The 19,759-nt window shown below is 45.8% G+C and overlaps 1 protein-coding gene across 1 annotated transcript in view; it reads right to left on the minus strand.

Moving 5' to 3' along the window:
* The window catches only part of LOC143974144 (prostaglandin reductase 1-like), a 182,124-nt gene that overhangs the window by 127,728 nt on the left and 34,637 nt on the right, over positions 1-19,759 (minus strand). The window contains exon 2 of the mRNA XM_077475258.1: positions 6,712-6,827. Within this exon, the coding sequence (XP_077331384.1) occupies positions 6,712-6,817 (106 nt within the window). The 5' untranslated portion in view covers positions 6,818-6,827. The remainder of the gene's footprint in view (positions 1-6,711; positions 6,828-19,759) is intronic.

Raw genomic sequence — 19,759 nt, forward strand, 5'->3', positions numbered from 1 at the left:
CGTTTTGCCTGCGTACTTGCGTAGCCCCTGCAACGCCTACGGAGCACCGCTGGTTCTGAGGACAGAGCACTGGAAGAGGCCATGGAGGAAGAAGAAGAGGAGGGGGTGGAGGAGAGAGGTGTGTCACAACCAATAGTAGCATTTTGGAGGCGTGGTGGCGGAACAACCTCCAACACTACTGCACCTTGTCCTGCATCTTTCCCAGCAGCCAGGAGAGTGACCCAATGGGCCGTGAAAGACAGGTAACGTCCCTGTCCATGCCTGCTGGACCATGAGTCAGCGGTAATATGCACCTTACCGCTGACCGCCCTGTCCAGCGAGGCAAGGACATTGCCTTCCACATGCCGGTAGAGAGCCGGAATCGCCTTCCGTGAGAAAAAGTGGCGTTTGGGGACCTGCCACTGAGGAACCGCACATTGTACAAACTCACGGAAGGGGGCCGAGTCTACCAACTGAAAAGGCAGCAGTTGAAGTGCTAGCAATTTAGCCAAGCTAGCATTCAACCGCTGGGCATGTGGATGGCTGGGAGTAAATTTCTTCCGCCGGTCCAGCAGCTGGGGCAGGGACATTTGTCTGCTATAATCGGACGTGGATGTACCACTAGCAGAGTTCCCGGAAGCACTTGGCTGTGACACACCTAATTCTACACCTTCATTCCTCTCAGAGCAGGTTTCAGAGAGGACTGAAGGTCTAGTGGGGTTGGAGATGCCAGCTGATGAGGAGCAAGGAGAGGTCCGCTTTGTTCTTTGGTGTGGGTCTTTGAGGTATGCTTGCCAACGAGCTGCATGGCAGGTCAACATATGTCTGGTCAAGCATGTGGTGCCCAAGCGGCTGATGTTTTGGCCACGTGAGATACGCTTGAGACATATGTTGCAAATAGCAGCGGTGCGATCTGATGCACTCGTCTCAAAAAAGGCCCACACCAAAGAACTTTTAGAATAACGCGCAGAGGAAGCGCTCTGCGCAGAGGAAGCGCTCTGCGCAGGCGGAGCTCTGCGGTGTGATTCAGTCGGTGTGCTGCCCCTAAGCTGGCCCCCGGAGGGCATCCTGCCTCGTTGGACATGTGCCTCCTCCTCCTCCCTCCTTCCAGGCACCCACGTGGAGTCAGTGCCCTCATCATCCCCTCCCTCTTCATCGCTGTAGCAAACCTGGCAGTATGCTGCAGCTTGTGGAACATGACTGCCAGATTGCTGTCCTTCTTGAGCATCCCCTCTCTCTGTGCTCACGCTACTGCCTTCCTCTAGCTGAGTGTCATCATCAGAGCCCACCAAACACTGGGCATCCTCCTGGAGCATGTACCCAACACTGTGCTCAAAGAGTTCAGGAGACTCCTCAGGAGGACGTGGTGGGTCTAGGGAAGGAGTCACTGATGATGACATTGAGAGGAGGGACGACGATGTGTTGGCAGCTGCTTTTCTACTACCCTGAGACTGGGTGAGAGAGGATGAGGAGGATGAAGAGGGCTTGGTCATCCACTCTACCAAGTCGTTGGCATGTTGCGGTTCAACATGTCCAGCTGCAGAAAAGAAGGACAAGCATGTCCCATGGCCACGTGCTGATGACAATGCACCGCGTCCACGACCAGCACTGTTGTCTCTAGACACAGAGCCTGCTTGCCCTCTTTTATCGGCTCGCGCCTGTCTGCCTCTCCTTGCTGGCCTTCCAGACATGGTAATGGCCTGAAGGGAGTTGGGTAAAACAGTAGTTGGGTAGTTTATATTGTGCTGGAGGCACACAACACCCACTAACTCCTGCAGATGCCTTTTTTATAGAACAGCAGAGTTAAAGGGGTATATACAGATGTATACTGTGCTGTGCTGGAGGCACACACAACTTCCAATAACTCCCGCAGATGCCAATCGGGCCCAAATAGAGAACAGCTATGTAGGTGGATAATAGCGGTATGTACTGGGTACAGAGCAGGCACACAGCACGTACTATCTCCTGAGTGACACTACTGACTGCAAGCTCTATTGTTAAAGATGGACCACTAGCTATATAGGTGAGGTGAATATCACGGTGTATACTGCGGTCAGGGCACGCAGACAATAACCAGAAAACAGCAGAGTTAAAGGGGTATATACAGATGTATACTGTGCTATGCTGGAGGCACACACAACTTCCAATAACTCCAGCAAATGACAATCGGGCTCAAATAGAGAACAGCTATGTAGGTGTATATAGTGGTATGTACTGGGTACAGAGCACGCAGACAGCACGCACTAACACTACTGACTGCAAGCTCTATTATTAAAGCTAGATCACTAGCTATATAGGTGAGGTGAATATAGTGGTGTATACTGCGGTCAGGGCACAGACAGTAACCACTACACAAGAGCAAAATAGTAAATCAGCCAAAAACGATTGGTGTGTAACTGTGTTGAAGGTACACAGAACACCCACTGCTTCAGATGCTAACAAACACTACACGAGGCCGCCTGAAAGGCAGCTTTATATAGTGTGGGGCGTGCACTACACAGCCTGAGCTATGATTGGCCACAGGCAGGATGCCTGTGGCCAACCATTGCTCTCCTCGCTACTGGCGCTGCGATTGGCCAAGCATGCGGGGTCACAGTGCATGCTTGGCCAATCGTGAGACAGCAATGCATTGCGCCATCGCAATGCATTGTGGGCCACACGAATTTTGCCGCGAACGGCCCAAACGTTCGGAATTCGGCGAACGCACGAACGACCGATGTTCGACTCGAACATGCGTTCGACTCGAACACGAAGCTCATCCCTAGTCACCTAATACATCAAGACCAAACGGGTTTTATACCCAAGAGACAGGCAGGAGACAATATTAGAAGAACACTATTACTTATTCAAGCTGCTAAAAACAGACGTATCCCAACTTGCCTTCTATCTTTGGATATCAGTAAGGCTTTTGACTCAGTCACCTGGCCTTATATGCAATTTACTCTCAAAAAATTGGGTTTTGGTAATCATTTCCTGACTTGGATCTCTTCCCTCTATAACAATCCCAGGGTGTATATTAAATATGCAGGTTATAAATCAGCAATAATAGACATCAGAAGAGGCACAAGACAGGGTTGTCCCTTATCCCCACTTCTTTTTGCCCTACTTATGGAACCTTTGGCACAATTAGATCCAACCCAGATATCAAAAGGTATTGAACTAGTTGGGCATCACCATAAACTGTGTCTTTATGCAGATGACATACTTATTTATCTATATAATAATAGCGAATATTGGATACATTTTCACATATTTCTGGTCTCTTTGTAAACCCCACCAAATCAAATGCATTGGATATTTCTATAAAACACTCTGACCTATTACAGGCTCCATCCTCTCTACCTTTCAATTGGGTTGATTGCCAATTACCATATTTTGGTGTACACCTTACATCCTCACTTTCTGATCTTTTTGCAGCTAATTATTTACCCCTGTTGAAGAAAGTTACAGGCTTATTAAAGAGGAAGTAAACCCTGATGGGTTTACTTCCTCTTTCATTCCCTGCAAAGGCAAAGCATAATGGACTACTATGCATCGCATAGTAGTCCATTATGTGTCACTTACCTGACACAGGAGCCAGCGAAGTCACCGCTGTCCCCTGTAGTCCGGCGCATCCATCTTCTCGGTGGGGTCTCGCAGCTCCGCCGCTGTCATTCGGCGAAGCCGCGATGACGTCACTCCCGCAAATGCGCACGGGAGCCAGCACGCGCGGCATCTTCGTCGTTGACGATGCCGCGCTCAGTGCACCTGTGCGCCGCTGTCTACGCCGCATGCGCCGTAGACAGCAGTGCCTGTCTTCGGGCAAATATCTCCTAAACCATATAGGTTTAGGAGATATTTCTTGGACCTACAGGTAAGCATTAATCTAGGCTTACCTGTAGGTCAAAGTGTGTTGTAAGGGTTTACAACCACTGCCGAAGTTTTTATATTTATATAGGGTACTTCCCATTTCCATACCTTCATATTTTTTACGACTCACACAGCTTAGAATTATGTCTTATTTGGAAGAATATTAAACCCTGTATACCTAAATCCACTTTATAGCTTAGTAAAACTAGTGGAGGTTAGGGGCTACCTAACTTCGCTTCTTACTATTTTGCAGCTCAATTATCGATACTCCCTAAATATCATTCAACAGAAGACATACCTTTTTGGGTATCTTTTGAAGCCATTGTGACCCCATATCAGTGGCCAATCTGCTATGGATTCAGCCAAAGGATAGATCGCATCTGACTAATCCTATCGCAAAACATTCATTGGTTATCTGGGATAGATTTGGTAGTTCATGTAAATTACAATCAGTACATAATCCACTTCTTTCCTTTCTAGGGAATCCAGCTTTTTATCCTGAATGGACATTTCCAAAATCTTTTTCAGCATGGTCTTCTACTAATCTGTCTAGATTCTATAAGCTATTATCCTCAAATACTTTTCAAACATTCCCTATGTATGAACTACGGGCTGTCAAACAATGAGATATTTCGATATCTACAAATTAAGAATTTCTATATGCCTCTTATTGGGTCAGGTTTAGCACTGAGGTGAGATGTCTAAATTTGAACATATTTGTATAAGTGACCCACATGTTAAAGGTTTAATTTCATATGTGTACCAAACCCTTATTACTACCCCCAATGAGGTACTTCCATCATATTCTGTCAAATGGGCACAGGATTTGGGTAGAATATTTAACAATGACTGGTCCAACATTTGGTTAGCTACTAAATCATCATCTCCCAACTGTTATGCTTTGGAAACGAACTTCAAAGTTCTGGCACGATGGTACCTAGTACCAGCAAGGATTGCAAAATTTTCTCCATCTTACCCTAATCATTGTTTTAGAGGTTGCTCCTCTCCTGGTACTCATCTTCACATATGGTGGGATTGTCCGGTGGCGCAAGAATTTTGGCCTCTAAAGCTTTAGATATCTATATTGCCCCAGACCCAGCTATTGCACTTTAAATCTCAAACCAGATTCACTCACACGGACACAATTTAAACTACTTGTTTATATTAGTACGGCAGCTAAACAAACCATAGCTAAGGCATGGAAAACCAAAAATGTTATTGTTGCGGAAGCAGACTGAACAAAGCTCTCATTTTCGATAAAATGACAGCTATTGAAAACAATATTAGTAAATTTCACATGATTTGGCAACCATGGGTTAAACATTTCTTTCCATCTGATTTTGACCAGTCATTGCTGTTCCCACAATAAAATCCTTGTGTATCGTTGTTGTGCTATTGATTCATGTCATGTACCAGGTAACTACCTCGAGAGTTTTCATCTCATCCCTTTTCTTCTCTCTTTTCCTCCTTTTCTATCCCTTTTTTTTTTTTTATCTTTTATCTTTCAAAAGTTGGTTTAATTCTCATCAACATAGAGAATCAATCTCTCTTTTAGAGGATCTATTCTTCAAAACGTTCTTTAAATACTGGTTGTGCTGAGCTAAGGTTAACCAGGAAAAGAGGTTTACTTTTTAATTATACCTGCCCCCACCTGTTCACAGCGTGAACCCATTTGGGGTGGACAGGTGGTCTGGAGGCATATTTCATTAATTCTCTCATAGGTGTCCTTTTATGAAGCAGTGAAATCTATTCACTGCTTCATTCTCCGGCATTCACATAGGAGATCTTTCTCCTCTGTGTGCCACTATATGAAGCGGAGTAGATCGCTTCACACTTGGAGGAGTGAAGAGATCTACAAACGCTTCTAACACTGGAGAATGGCCCCTAATACTGGAATCTCGTGAGACTTTACGAGATTACAGTACTAGAAATTCACTGATACACACAGATGTCATTATATTAAGCAGTGATAAATTATCACAGCTCAATACACTGACACGCGGTGTGATTAATGTTAGTGAAATAAAGCGTCCCCCTACATAATATATACATGTATACACACACAGACATTATATATACATGTATATACACACACATTATATATATATACATATGCACATTATATATATATATGTATATATATGTATACACATACATATGACAGGGGGACATGGTTACAGTGTTGGGGGGTCTGAACGAGGCATAAGGAAGTTAATTATCTTCCTCTTTCCTCCTCAGATCCCCCTGATTCCCTCTTCACTACCCCGGTTCTCCACCTCTGAGTTGGTGAATCGGGGCGTGTGAATTCTGACACAGATCACAAGTGAAGCGCTGAGATCACAGCTTCATATAGTGACCGTTACTGTGTCAGTCTATGAGGATTCTCCATGTGCGGAGATAATCGGCGGGAGAACAAGTTCAAACACATCTCCCCCGATTATCTCTGGTTTATATACTGTTTATGGGCTGTGATCAGCGGCGATCCTCTGGATCTCCACTGATCATTGCTTCATAAACGGACACCATAGTTCGTTCCTAATTTAGTTCAGTACTTATAATATTATAGTATACAATCTCTGTTACTTATACTTTCACTTATAACATACCTAATCTATGTGATCAATACCTGATTATAACTATATTGTTCATTTTCGATACTCATGATATGATGCTGGTTATGATCTGTAAACCTCCTTTTTTTAAATTCAATAAAAAGATTTAACAAGTAAAAAAACATTTTTGTACCACAGGGTGACCATATTTCATTTGTGATGGTATTTAGGGGACCTAACAAAAGTTTTATCTTGCATATAGTCAAATGTGATGGTTACAGATAATAAGGTAACATTTATGAAGTCAGAGGTCATAAAGTAAGTATCTTACCTCCATCTTTAAGTGCCGGAAGCTCATTTTCAACCAGCTTAAAATCTTCAGGTTTTGGAGCACCATCAAAATGCTTCACCATTGTCCATGACTTTGCTACAACCATGATTACTGACCTGTCATACAAGATAGATTATTCAAACACAAATGAGACATGTTGCATGAAAAAAGTTATTTATATGTACACCTGAACTGTCAGTGAATGGTACCAGTGACACAACACTCATTATTCTGTATGTAGGATGGGGAGGCAGACAAAGCATATCAAACAAAAACCCTAAAACGTAAATGTATATATTGCAGTTTACCAGTCCATAAATGTGATGACTGCATCAAAATGTAGCTAATGGCTAAAAATTGCCATTTCTGATGTGCAGAGAGAACCAGCTTAGGTCTTGGAAACAATGGCCCATTTCCTATTATTATTATTATACAGGTTTTATATAGCGCCGATTGTTTACGCAGCACTTTACAACATTAGGGTAGACATTACAATACAATTCAAGACAGAGGGCCCTGCTCGTTAGAGCTTACAATCTAGGAGGGAGGGTCAAGTTATACAAAAGGGTAATAGCTGTGGGGGATGAGCTAATGGAGAAAATAGTGCAGTTGTTAGATGGATGCAGGATAGGCTTCTCTGAAGAGGAAAGTTTCCAGGAAACGCCTAAAAGTGGATAACTTTGGAGACATTCTGACAGATTGTGGTAGTGAGTTCCAGAGGATGGGCGAGGCTCGGGAGAAGTACTGGAGGCGGATATGGGAGGAGATGATGAGGGAGCTAGAGAGCAGGAGGTCTTGGGAGGAACGAAGTGGGCGATTCGATTGAGACTAGTCTAGTGATGTAGCTGGGGGCAGAGTTGTGGGTGGCTTTGTAAGTGTAAGTGTTAGTATTTTGAATTTAATTTGTTGGGCAAGTGGCAGCCAATGGAGGGATAGGCGTAGCAGACACTGTGCGGTTTGTAAGGTGTATGAGTCTGGCAGCAGCAATCATGATGGACTGAAGGGGGCATAGTCTATTTAAAGGTGAGCCAATGAGGAAGGAGTTGCAGTAGTCAAGTCGAGAGATAACCAGGGAGTGAATCAAGAGCTTTGTGGTTTCATTGGTTAGAAAGGGGCGTAGTTTAGAGATGTTTCAGAGGTTGAGGCGGCAAGCTTTGGAAAGTGAGTGGATGTGAGGCTGAAAGGGGAGTTCAGAGTCCAGGATAACACCTAACACCCTGACACGTGGGGATGGCTGGATGGTTGTGCCATTACTCTTGACAGAGAAGTCAGGGAAGTTTAGTTTGAGGAAGTGTTGTGACATCCATATAGATATGTCTGTTAGTAAGTTGGTGATGTGTGAGGAGACTGATGGAGTGAGTTGAGGGGTGGAGAGAGATTTGTGTGTCATCAGCATAGAAAGGATATTGAAAGCCTTGAGTGGCTGACCCAAGGAAGAGGTGTAGATTGAAAATAAAAAAGGTCCAGGAACAGAACCTTGGGGGACTTCGACAGAGAAGGGAAGAGGAGTGGAGAAAGTAGAATTGTAAGTGACGCTGAAGGTGCGTTGGGATAGGTAGGATGAGAGCCACTGAAGAGCACAGTCACGGAGACCAAGGGAGTAAAGTTTGAGAAGGAGAGGGTGGTCAACCGTGTCAAAGGCAGCTGGAAGGTCCAGAAGTAGGAGTACAGAATGGTTTCCTTTGGTTTTTGCCGTCAGTAGGTCATTTGTGAGTTTTAAAAGAGCAGTTTCTGAGTGTTGAGGGCAAAATCCAGATTGAAGGGGATCAAGAAGGTTGTTTTTATTGAGGTAGTTGCTCAGTTAGTTGTAAACCAGGCGTTCAAGGAGTTTAGAGGAAAATGGGAGCAAGGAGATAGGGCGTAGGTCAAGATTGGTAGGGTCCAAGGACGGCTTTTTAAGTGGGGGGTGACCAGTGCATGTTTTAGAGCGTTGGGGAAAATGCCAGACGTGAGGGAGAGATTGAAGATGTGAGTTAGAGTGTGTAGGATAGAGTCAGATGGTGACCGTAGTGTTTGAGAGGGAATAGGATACAGGGGGCAGGTGGTTAGGTGGGCGTTAGGAGTTTAGCAACTTCGTCTGTAGTAGCAGTTTTGAATAAGGGGAGCGTTGAGAGTACCTGTTGTAGTGGGGTCTTAACTGGGGGAGATACCTGTAGAGTGGAGATTTCATCACGGGTTGCATCAATCTTGTTTTTGAAGTGATTATCAATCTCCTGGGCAGTGAGTGAGTCAGTCGGTGGAGGTGGTGGAGGACGGAGTAGAGAGTTGAAGGTAGAGAAAAGTTTACGGGGACTGGGCAAGGTGGTGTTAAGAGTTGTAAAATAGGTCTGTTTGGCAGTGTGGAGGAAAGAGTAGTATTTTTGGAGGGCAGATTTGTATTGGTTGAAGTCTTTGAGAGACTTGGTCTTGTGCCACAGATGATCAAGAGCGCAACTACGTTTTTTGAGAATTCTAGTGTGATCAGTTTGCCAGGGTTGTAGGGGTCGAGGCCTGATTCTGGGTGTAGTGAGGGGAGCGAGCTTGTCCAGGGTGGAGGCCAGGGATTTATTGTAGATGGAAGAAGCTTGGTTGGGGCAGGACAGGGGAGAGATTTTGTCATAGAGGTGGTCATCAGCAGAATAGAGGAGAGAAGAGTTGCGAAAGTTTCTACGGGTGATGGTTAGGCGCTTGGAGGGAAAGGTGTTGGAAGACAGGGAGAGAGAGAGAAACTAATTAGGTGATGGTCGGAGAGAAGTTGCATGGAGTGCAAAGGTAGGAGAATACAAGGTCAAGGGTGTTGTCATCAGAATGAGTAGAAGCCTGTACCCATTGCTTCAGGTCAAATGAAGAGGTTAGACTAAAGTTTAGAAGTAGCAGGAGTGTTTCTATTAACAGGGATGTTGAAATCACCGAGAAGGAATCTGGGAATTTCTGAAGACAGAAAGTAGGGTAGCCAGGCAGAGAACTCATCAAGGAGTTCCTACTTCTATCGCAATTTTTTACATTATTTACAGAAATATTTTTTATTTATTTGAATTGTGTTTTTTTTTTCCTTAAGACCTTCCGTGCTCTGGTCAAGCAAACACAGACATGGGAGGTAAGGCTAAAATGCTATTATATCCATGAGTTAGGGGGTGTCAAAGATGTACCAATGACCAGAGGTGGCCTAGTTTACTCTTAAAATACTAACCTGCCCTGATGTATAGTGATGGCCGAACGGTTCGCCTGGAGGTCGTTTCGCGGCGAATTTCGACTGTTTGCGGTCCGCCCGTTCTGCGGACTATTGGCGCCGTTCGCCCGGCGGACTTCCGTGTTTACTGTGTAAAAGAACTTTGACCTATGATGACACATCCATCATGGGGTACAGGACAGCCAATTGAGACATTACAGCGCATGGACACTTGGACATTCCCCCTAACTTATAAATACACCCGATCCGGCGGCCATTTTACATTCTTTCTTCTGTCACTATAGTGAGAGGTTGCTGTGTGGAGCAGGGAGAGATTGCTGTGACCCAAATCGCTAGCTATTTGGTACACAAAAGTTCTTTTCAGGACTGGTATAGGTGTTAGGTATATATAGGTTTGCTGTGCTACTGATTGTTGCAGCAGCCTGAGTGTCTTTTGTCAGTTTAGAGAAAGGGACAGGACGGTGTGTCTGCTGTAGGGACAGTCAGTTTAGTCATTATTAGCTGTTATTATCAGGTCCACAAAAGGGCTATTCCAGTTATTGTTCCAGTAGCCTCTGTTTTGTCAGTTTATATAGGGACAGACAGGAAGCAGTGTGTGAGGCAGTGAGGGTCAGTTTAATCAGTAGCTGTTACTATATTAGGTCCACAAAGGTTCTTTTCAGGACTGGTATCAGTGGTATGGTAATAGGCTTGTACACGTATAATATTCTTTCTTCCACATATAGAAAGAATATTATACTTGACTGCTGCCCTTCTGCTGCAGTCTGCTAATCATTCACAACCTACTTGTTCCACAAAGCTCCTTATATGGACTGGTAATAACCTGGTGTAGGGTGCTACAGTACATAGGGTTGAGTGAGGTACAGTCTGCCATTCTATAAGGACTGGTATAGGTACACAATACATAGGGTTGAGGTGCACTACTGCTGACCGCTGCCCTATACTGCAGCAGTCCTTCATCGGTATAGGGACTGACGTACAGTCTGCTAATCACTCACACACAACCTACTTGTTCCACAAAGGTCCTTATAAGGACTGGTAAGGTATAGGGTACTACAGTACATAGGGTTGAGTGAGGTACAGTCTGCCATTCTATAAGGACTGGTATAGGTCCACAATACATAGGGTTGAGGTGCACTACTGCTGACCGCTGCCCTATACTGCAGCAGTCCTTCATCGGTATAGGGACTGAGTTTTGTCACAGGCAACAACCGCTACTCAGCAGTCTGACGACAGTACCCAGATCAGCCCAAGGAGGAGGTTGGTCCCCGGTGTTGCTGCCTACTCCGAGATCTCTACTTATAGCGGTAGGGAAGGCGACGTCGATGATGACGTGTCTAGTGATGTCACGTGGGTGCCCACAAGAGAGGAAGAGGAGGGGAGTTCAGAGGGAGATATGGACCAGCAGATAGGGAGGAGAAGCAGGAATAACTTACATTGCACAGGAGGGACAAAGCAGACTGCAAATGTATCAGCAGCGAGTCATCGACCATGTACGGTCACATCTGGCACTCCCAGGACACGGGCACATGGCTCCGCAGTGTGGGCTTTTTTTAACATGTCCGCTGCTGACAATAGCGTTGCCATCTGCAATCAACGCATTAGTCGCGGTAAGCCCAACACTCACCTAGGGGCGACCGCCTTAAGAAGGCACATGAGCAGCCATCACCGAGTCGAGTGGGAGCAACGGAACACACAAAGCCACACTCCAGGCTCTCACCGTCCAGCCTTGTCTTCTACTTCTTCTCCTCACAATTGTCCTCCACTCTACCTTCCATCACGCCAAGCTCACATTTTTCTGCAAAAAGGCAGGCTTCCGTGGGCCTAATTTTCGAGCGTAAAAAAATGATGACGCCGGATAACCCTCTTGCCCAACGGTTGACGGCTGGCTTGTCAGAACTCATAGCCCGCCAACTACTGCCATATAAACTGGTGGACTCGGAGGCCTTTCGCAAATTTGTGGCCATTGGAACACCACAATGGAAGGTCCCAGGAAGGAAGTATTTCTCAGAGAAGGGCATCCCAGAGCTATATGGTCATGTTCAGCGGCAAGTGAATGTATCTCTGGCACACAGTGTCGGTGCCAAGATACATCTGACCACAGACACGTGGTCTAGCAAACACAGGCAGGGAAGGTATATCACTTTTACTGCCCACTGGGTGAACCTTCTGACGGCCGTCAAGCATGTAACCCGTGGCACCCGTGTAGATTTTGTTTTACCGCCACGGATTGCATGCAGGCCTGACTCTTCTTCTCCTCCTCCTCCTCCTCCTACTCTATCCTCCTCCCTCTCCTCCTCAGCTGACTCCTCCTTTTCCGCTGCGCCGCCCAAGCTCCCCAGAACCTATTCGACATGCCAGGTGAGACGTTGCCATGCCGTGCTGCGTCTGTTGTGCCTGGAAGTCAAGAGCCACACTGGCCCGGCACTCCTTTCAGCTTTGCGTTCACAGGCAGATCAGTGGCTAACACCGCTCAATTTGACAGTTGGTAAAGTGGTGTGTGACAACAGTGCCAATCTGCTTAGCACATTGAAATGGGGCAAAATCACGCACGTGCCATGCATGGCACACGTCTTAAACTTGGTCGTGCAGCGATTCCTTGTCAAATACCCTGGGGTCCAGGACATCTTGCGGCAGGCAAGGAAAATCTCGGCCCATTTCAGAAGATCTTACACGGCCATGGCTCGCCTTGCTGACATTCAGCGGCGACACAACCTGCCGGTCAGACGTCTTATTTGCGATTGCCCGACGCGATGGAACTCAACCTTCTATATGCTTGATAGGCTGCTATAGCAGAAACGTGCAGTTAACGTCTACCTGTTTGAACTCTGCGGCAGAACCGGTTCTGGGGAGCTGGGTTTTTTTTCACCACGCCAGTGGCTGCTCTTGCGCGACGCATGCAGGCTTCTGCGCCCATTTGAGGAGATCACCAAACTGGTCAGTCGCAGCCATGGCGCCATCAGTGACATGGTACCTTATGCCTTCTTTATGGAGCGTGCATTGCGTCGTGTCATTGATCAAGCTGTGGAGGAGCAGGAGCAGGAAGATGAGGAAGTCACAATGCTGGATGAATTCCCAGGGGGGGCTACTCTATCTGAGACAAGTCAACAACAGGAGTCTGAAGAGGAGTCAGAGGAGGATGGTGCCGGGGCGGATGAGGAGGAGCAAGAAGAGCATGCGTTAAACCTTTCTGGGATCCCTGTTGTGCGTGGATGGGGAGAGGAGAATGAAGAGGACTACATTATCCTGGATGATGAGCAGGAGCCAGGCCACCACACCACTTCCACTTTAGTGCAAATGGGGGCCTTCATGCTCCAGTGTTTTAATAGGGACCCCCCTATAAAAAGCAGAAGGGTCAAGGACCAGTACTGGGTGGCAACGTACTTAGACCCCCGGTACAAACACAAAATGCCGGAAATGTTACCGCCGTCACACAGGGCTGGCAGAATGGAGCACTTCCAGGCCTTGCTTCGATAAATGCTGCATTCTGCCTTTGCGTGCGCTGGCAGAGGAGCAATTCCCACTCCCAGAGAAGGAGTTGCGGGTACCAATCCAACAGCGCCCGCAAGAAGAGGCCGGTTTGAAGATGTGTTGGTGACTTCGGATATAAGGTCATTCTTTCAGCCGACCCATCGACAGGTGTCATCCGGATCCAGCATCAGGGAACGCCTAGACCGTCAGGTGTCCGACTACATCGGGTTAACGGCCGATGTGGACGCTCTGAGGAGTGATGAACCCCTGGACTACTGGGTGGGCAGGCTTGACCTCTGGCCAGAGCTTGCCCAATTTGCAATCGAACTGTTAGCTTGCCCCTCATCCAGTGTCCTGTCCGAAAGGACGTTCATCGGCGCAGCAGGTGGGATCGTGACCGATAAGCGTACTCGCCTAGCTCACGACAGTGTTAACTACCTCACATTTCTAAAAATGAATGAGGCATGGATCTCGGAGGAATTCAACACATGTGACCAGTAGACCATGTATATGTCTATAAACAATTTTTTTAATCGAGCACACAGACCTTCTTTCTTCATTTGGCTCACTTCCTTGTCCAAAAAAAGCACACCGTACTATATGCCCGTACCCTCCTCTTTGAAGAGGTTGAGCGGTGTCATATTTCTACTGGGGCTGCTTATTATGAGGGGCTCCCACCATCCCTGTGCTGTGCTGACATCCTCCTGGGGCTGTACCTCTGCTGTGCATATTATGAGGGGCTCCCACCATCCCTGTGCTGATTTCCTCCTGGGGCTGTACCTCTGCTGTGCATATTTTGAGGTGCTCCCACCATCCCTGTGCTATGCTCATTATGAGGGGCTCCCACCATCCCTGTGCTGTGCTGACTTACTCCTGGGGCTGCTTATTATGAGGGGCTCCCACCATCCCTGTGCTGTGCTGACTTACTCCTGGGGCTGCTTATTATGAGGGGCTCCCACCATCCCTGTGCTATGCTGACATCCTCCTGGGGCTGCTTATTATGAGAGGCTCCCACCATCCCTGTGCTATGCTGACATCCTCCTGGGGCTGCTTATTATGAGGGGCTCCCACCATCCATGTGCTATACTGACATCCTTCTGGGGCTGCTTATTATGAGGGGCTCCCACCATCCCTGTGCTATGCTCATTATGAGGGGCTCCCACCATCCCTGTGCTATGCTTATTATGAGGGGCTCCCACCATCCCTGTGATATGCTCATTATGAGGGGCTCCCACCATCCCTGTGCTATGCTCATTATGAGGGGCTCCCACCATCCCTGTGCTATGTTGACTTCCTCCTGGGGCTGCTTACGGTGCAGGTGTCAGTGCTGTATATCACGGTGCTGATGTCAGTACTCTCTATCACGGTGCTGCTGTCAGTGCTGTATATCACGGTGCTGGTGTTAGTGCTTTATCTCACGCTGCTGATGTCAGTGCTCTCTATCACGGTGCTGTTGTCAGATGACTATCACGGTGCAGGTGTCATTGCTGTATGTCACGCTGCTGATGTCAGTACTCTCCATCACGGTGCTGCTGTCAGTACTCTCTATCACGGTGCTGCTGTCAGTGCTGTATATCACGGTGCTGCTGTCAGTGCTGTATATCACGGTGCTGGTGTGAGTGCTTTATGTCACGCTGCTGATGTCTGCTCTCTATCACGGTGCTGTTGTCAGATCACTCTATCACGGTGCAGGTGTCATTGCTGTATGTCACGCTGCTGGTGATCATCTCCTGCACCCTCTTATTTGCCTACCGTTGTCCCCGACCTTCCCTCTCCTCCATTGCCTTCATGCGCTCCACAGTCCTGAATTGTCACAACAATTTCCCATATAAAAAAAGAATGCTTGTAGTTGTCGATCCCAGATTCACCTCATACATGTGTTATGTCATTGGCCATGTGGTGGGACTACGTTTGCACAGCTATTAATTATTTTGTGGCTGCAAATTTGACCTGTAGGTTTGCGAAGTTCGCCTCTCTTTGAAGTCTATGGGGCTCGCCGCAAACGCTCCGGTTCGCGAACTATCGGGCGCGTTCGCGGTCTTCGTTCGCGAAACGTCCCGTCGGAAGTTCGTCCATCACTACTGATGTATGTGCTGTGCCAGAGAGGATCTTAAGCACATTTGGGGTCTGTGACTGAGAAGCTGAAGTTTAATAACCTGGGGGGAGGGTGTGTGGTGTTTGGGGTGCACAGTATTTTCGCTTTTTGTTTTAAAGAATGCAATGAGGTGCTGCAACAAAAAGGCAGCTTTTGAATGACTTTCAGCAACAACTGCCTGATGCCCTCTAATCACCTCAAGCTAAAAAGTTATAATCTACTTGACTAAGGGATGTGCAGATTATTGAGGCTATCGTCGAGTGGCCATAGCAGCCATTTTTATTATAACAAAACGAAATTCAAAAACACTCAACATACAACGTAATGCATATAATACATTTTACATAACCATTAAACCAAATAAAAACTCAGTTTAAACCTGCCCAGTCTAAAGATCTTTGAAGGGGAATTTTTCTCGACCAACTAATTCTATCTGTACACCCCATAAAGGCCCCACACCATGTATTACGCCAGCTCAGGGACAATCACCAGTTACTTCCTTCTAGATAAAACCAACTAAAAACCATTGTTACCATGGTAATGTTAGTAAGGGACGGGACACCCATACCTCCAGATAGGCCCAATCCCCCTAAACCTTCATTATTTTTCCAGCACTGCCTTCAAAGACCCCATAGACGTCTGCTGCTACGACTATCTAGAAAAGAAAATTACAAATCTCTAACATTAATATGCAAGGGAAACCATACCCCTCTAATGCCCGCCCCACCAGGTGTGAACCATCCTACCTTGTGCGGGCCCAGTGAATTACAAAGGTGACTCCTGAGAAACTAAAAAATGGGGAGGGTGGGTGGGAAAAACTTTCCTTCCTCTGTGGCAAACCAGCACTGACTGCGCACTGGTGAAAAGAACATCTCTCTACCTCCCTGGGCAACACCCCCACACTCGGCACCCACCAATCCTGGTAAATGCCATAATACCTCCCCCTACCTCCAGGTCTTCCTCTGCCTCACTGCCCACCCCAGTCATGCTGGCCCTCCTCCCAGTTGCACTTTCTGCTCCGGGCCATTACTAAATAACTGGGCAGCAGCAGCAGTGAAAAATTGACCAGCTGCATTTTAGGCCCACATATACTAAATATACTAGAGACAAAAAGCAAATGTAGGAGTCTTACTATAAGAATTAGGAGACTGTAGATGACACAGCAATGTAAAATTAGCCTGCAACAGGACAATTTACATAGCAAGGCTATGCCCATTTTTTAAAATCAGGAAATGCTTTAGTGAGCAAGTGCACACAATACAACCAGTATATGCATAACTCCCAACTGTCCCCGATTTGGAAGGATTGTCCCTGATTTGGAGCAATGTCTCTCTGTCCCTCTTTGCCCCTCATTTGTCCCTCATTTTGGTCTGATCTACAGTATATAGTTGTACATAAAATTTACTTTTTATCTTTCAAAGGTGTTTCCCAGTGCTAAACCTTTCATCCAATTTCTAAATTGCTGCATTTGTAAATTTAAAAGCCAATATAAAGCAAGTTATTGTCCTAAAAAGGGTTTGGAGACCCGGGTCCTGCCCCACGGGACATGTATCAATGCAAAAAAACGCTTTAAAAAGGCGTTTTTTTCAGGAGCAGTGATTTTAATGATGCTTAAAAAAAAAAAAAAAAAAAGTGAAATATTCCTTTCAATATCCTACCTAGGGTTGTCTATAGTATGCCTGTAAAGTGGCGTGTGTTTCCCATTCTTATAACAGTCCCTGCACAAAATGACACTTTTAAAGGAATAAAAGTCATTTAAAACTGCTTGCGGCTTTAATGTAATGTCTGGTCCCAGTAATATGGTTGAAAATTAGTGAGACAAATGCCATACCCCCCCCCCCCCCCCCCAGTCCATTACCAGGCCCTTTGGGTCTTGTATGGATATTAAGGAGAACCCCACACCCAAATTAAAAAAAGGAAAGGCGTAGGGCCCCAGGCCCTATATACTCTGAACAGCAGTATACAGGTGGTGCAAACAAGACAGGGACTGCAGTACTGTAGGTTTGTTGTTAAGTAGAATCTGTTTGTAATTTTGAACTGGTACATTTTTAAAGTGTAGCTCCAGCTAAAAAAAAATCTATTTTTAAGCTTTTTGGAAAACATGGGGAAGGGTTATCACCCCTGTAACATTTGTTTTGCTGTCTGTGCACCTCTTCAGAAGATTTCACCTCACTTTCTGTCCCAATGACAAATGTTTTTCGAAAATTTGTGTTTTTTAGTGAAACAAGGATTGGTGATAACGCATCAGTGGAGAGGAGACAAGTTTTTCCCATATCAACTCTTACAGGAGAGAACTTCCCTCCTAGGGGTAGATTTCATCTCACTTCTGGTTGTCTCCTTCTGTTTGCAAGTTGGATGTTTGAAAGTAAGGGCCTGCCCTATATGCTCTGCAGAAATTTGGGCCTAAGGTGTTGGTACAACACTGTAAGCCCTCACAGTTACTCTTGGTGGGTGCTGGAATGCCCTGCTGTGAAATATTATATCAAGAAATGTAATGACATGCCATTGTTGAACAGTGGTAGAAAAATTGGGCCTTTGGTGGTGGTGCTGGTGCCGTAACACTAAGTCCTCAGTGTTACTCTTGGTGGGCGCTGAAACAGGCAGCGCTGTGAAATATTCCATCAAGAATTGTAATTGCATGCACCTGTTGAACAGGGGCAGAAAAATTGGACCTTTGGTGGTGTTGCCACAACACTGTAAGCCCTCACAGTTACTCTTGGTGGGCGCAGGAATGGGCCCTGCTGTGAAATATTAGATCAAGAATTGTAATTACATGTCCCTGTTGAACAGGGGAAGAAAATGGGGCCTTAGGCACTGGTGCCACATCACTGCAACACCTCACAGAAACTCTAGTTGGAGCACAGGAATGAGCCCTGCTGCAAAGTATTGGATCAAAAATTGTAATTACAGGCCCCTGGTAAACAGGGGCAGAAAAATTGGGCCTTAGCCACTGGTGGCGGTGCCCAGGACCAAAAATGTTCTTACAAGCTATCAGCATGATCATTGAGGAGGAAGAGGATAGTCACTAAGCATAACAGGAAAGTCACTCAGCATCAGCATAGGCAGTCTTGAAGGTATCTGACATTTCAACAAAAAATTATTCGGTTACATCAGCATCAGGTGCTTGGTAGCTGGTGGTGAACCAAGACTCATTCATTTTTATGAAGGTCAGTCGATCAACCGAATCGGTGGACAGGCGCACCCTGTGATCGGTTACAAAGCCTCCAGCAGCTTTCCCAAAGAATGCTGGATGCAGGACAGACTAGTAGCTCAATTGCATACTGTGCAAGCTCTGGCCAGTGATCCATCCTCAAGACCCAGTAAGCCAGAGGATTTTCGGTGGGAAAGGCGTCCAAGTCTGATCTTGCCCCTAGGTAGTCCTGCACCATGTAAATCAGATGCTGGTGATGGTTGCTAGAACCGATCATACCTTAGGGCTGCGGACTAAAAAATTGCCTGAAAAAAGAAAAAGGGGTAAAGGTGCGCTATGGACCCTAAATTATTAATAAAACTACACCTATAGGTGAACAACCCAATCTACAGAAAATGAAGAAAAATTGAAGTGAAATGAAATAAAATAAAAAATAACAACAAACAAAAACCCTGGTGGTGAAAGGAAGGGGCTGCCACTACCTTTTAAATTCACCCAAAGGTGAGTAACGTGAGTATATATCAAAGGTGGTAGTAACGGCGCACACCTGCTATTAATTGTACTTATTGCGAGTATTTGCTAATCAATATGTTATATATATGCCCGATTTGTGTGAATGTGTGGGAGAATAAAAAATGTGACAAAGATGTATGCGTGATAAAGTCTTGCGTGAAATTGTGAAAATATTCTAATGACCAATAAAAGCCAATAGATATCAAGTAACCTATGCTATGTGAAACAAATGTTTTGCAAGTATAAGTCGCTTTCAATATGCGCAAGGGTATTGAAATTTTAATGTGCTTGGTGCAAAGCATTCATAGTAAAGTGCACAATGCTCCTGAAAAATGCTGGAATGAAGGAGTGTTTAGTGCAAAACATTCATTATAAAGTGCATGGTGCTCCTGAAAAAATGCTGGAATGACAAAAAGTGCTGCTTGCTATTTAAAGTGCCAAGATATAATTACAGTCTTTATGCATTTATGAGATCGCTAGGTAGAGGCATTCAGTAAAAAAGTTGATATAAAAAAAGTTGATATAAAAAATTGATATAAAAAATTGATATAAAAAGTCCAACGCCAGAAAACCATAAACAATAAAGCTCCAATAAAACTCCAATAAAACTCCAATAAAAAGTTCTTCTTAAACTAAGGTGACAGAGTGC

The sequence above is a fragment of the Lithobates pipiens genome, unplaced genomic scaffold, assembly GCF_037356315.1.
Source record: "Lithobates pipiens isolate NorthernLeopardFrog02 unplaced genomic scaffold, aLitPip1_a1.2 Scaffold_13, whole genome shotgun sequence".
NCBI lineage: Eukaryota > Metazoa > Chordata > Amphibia > Anura > Ranidae > Lithobates > Lithobates pipiens.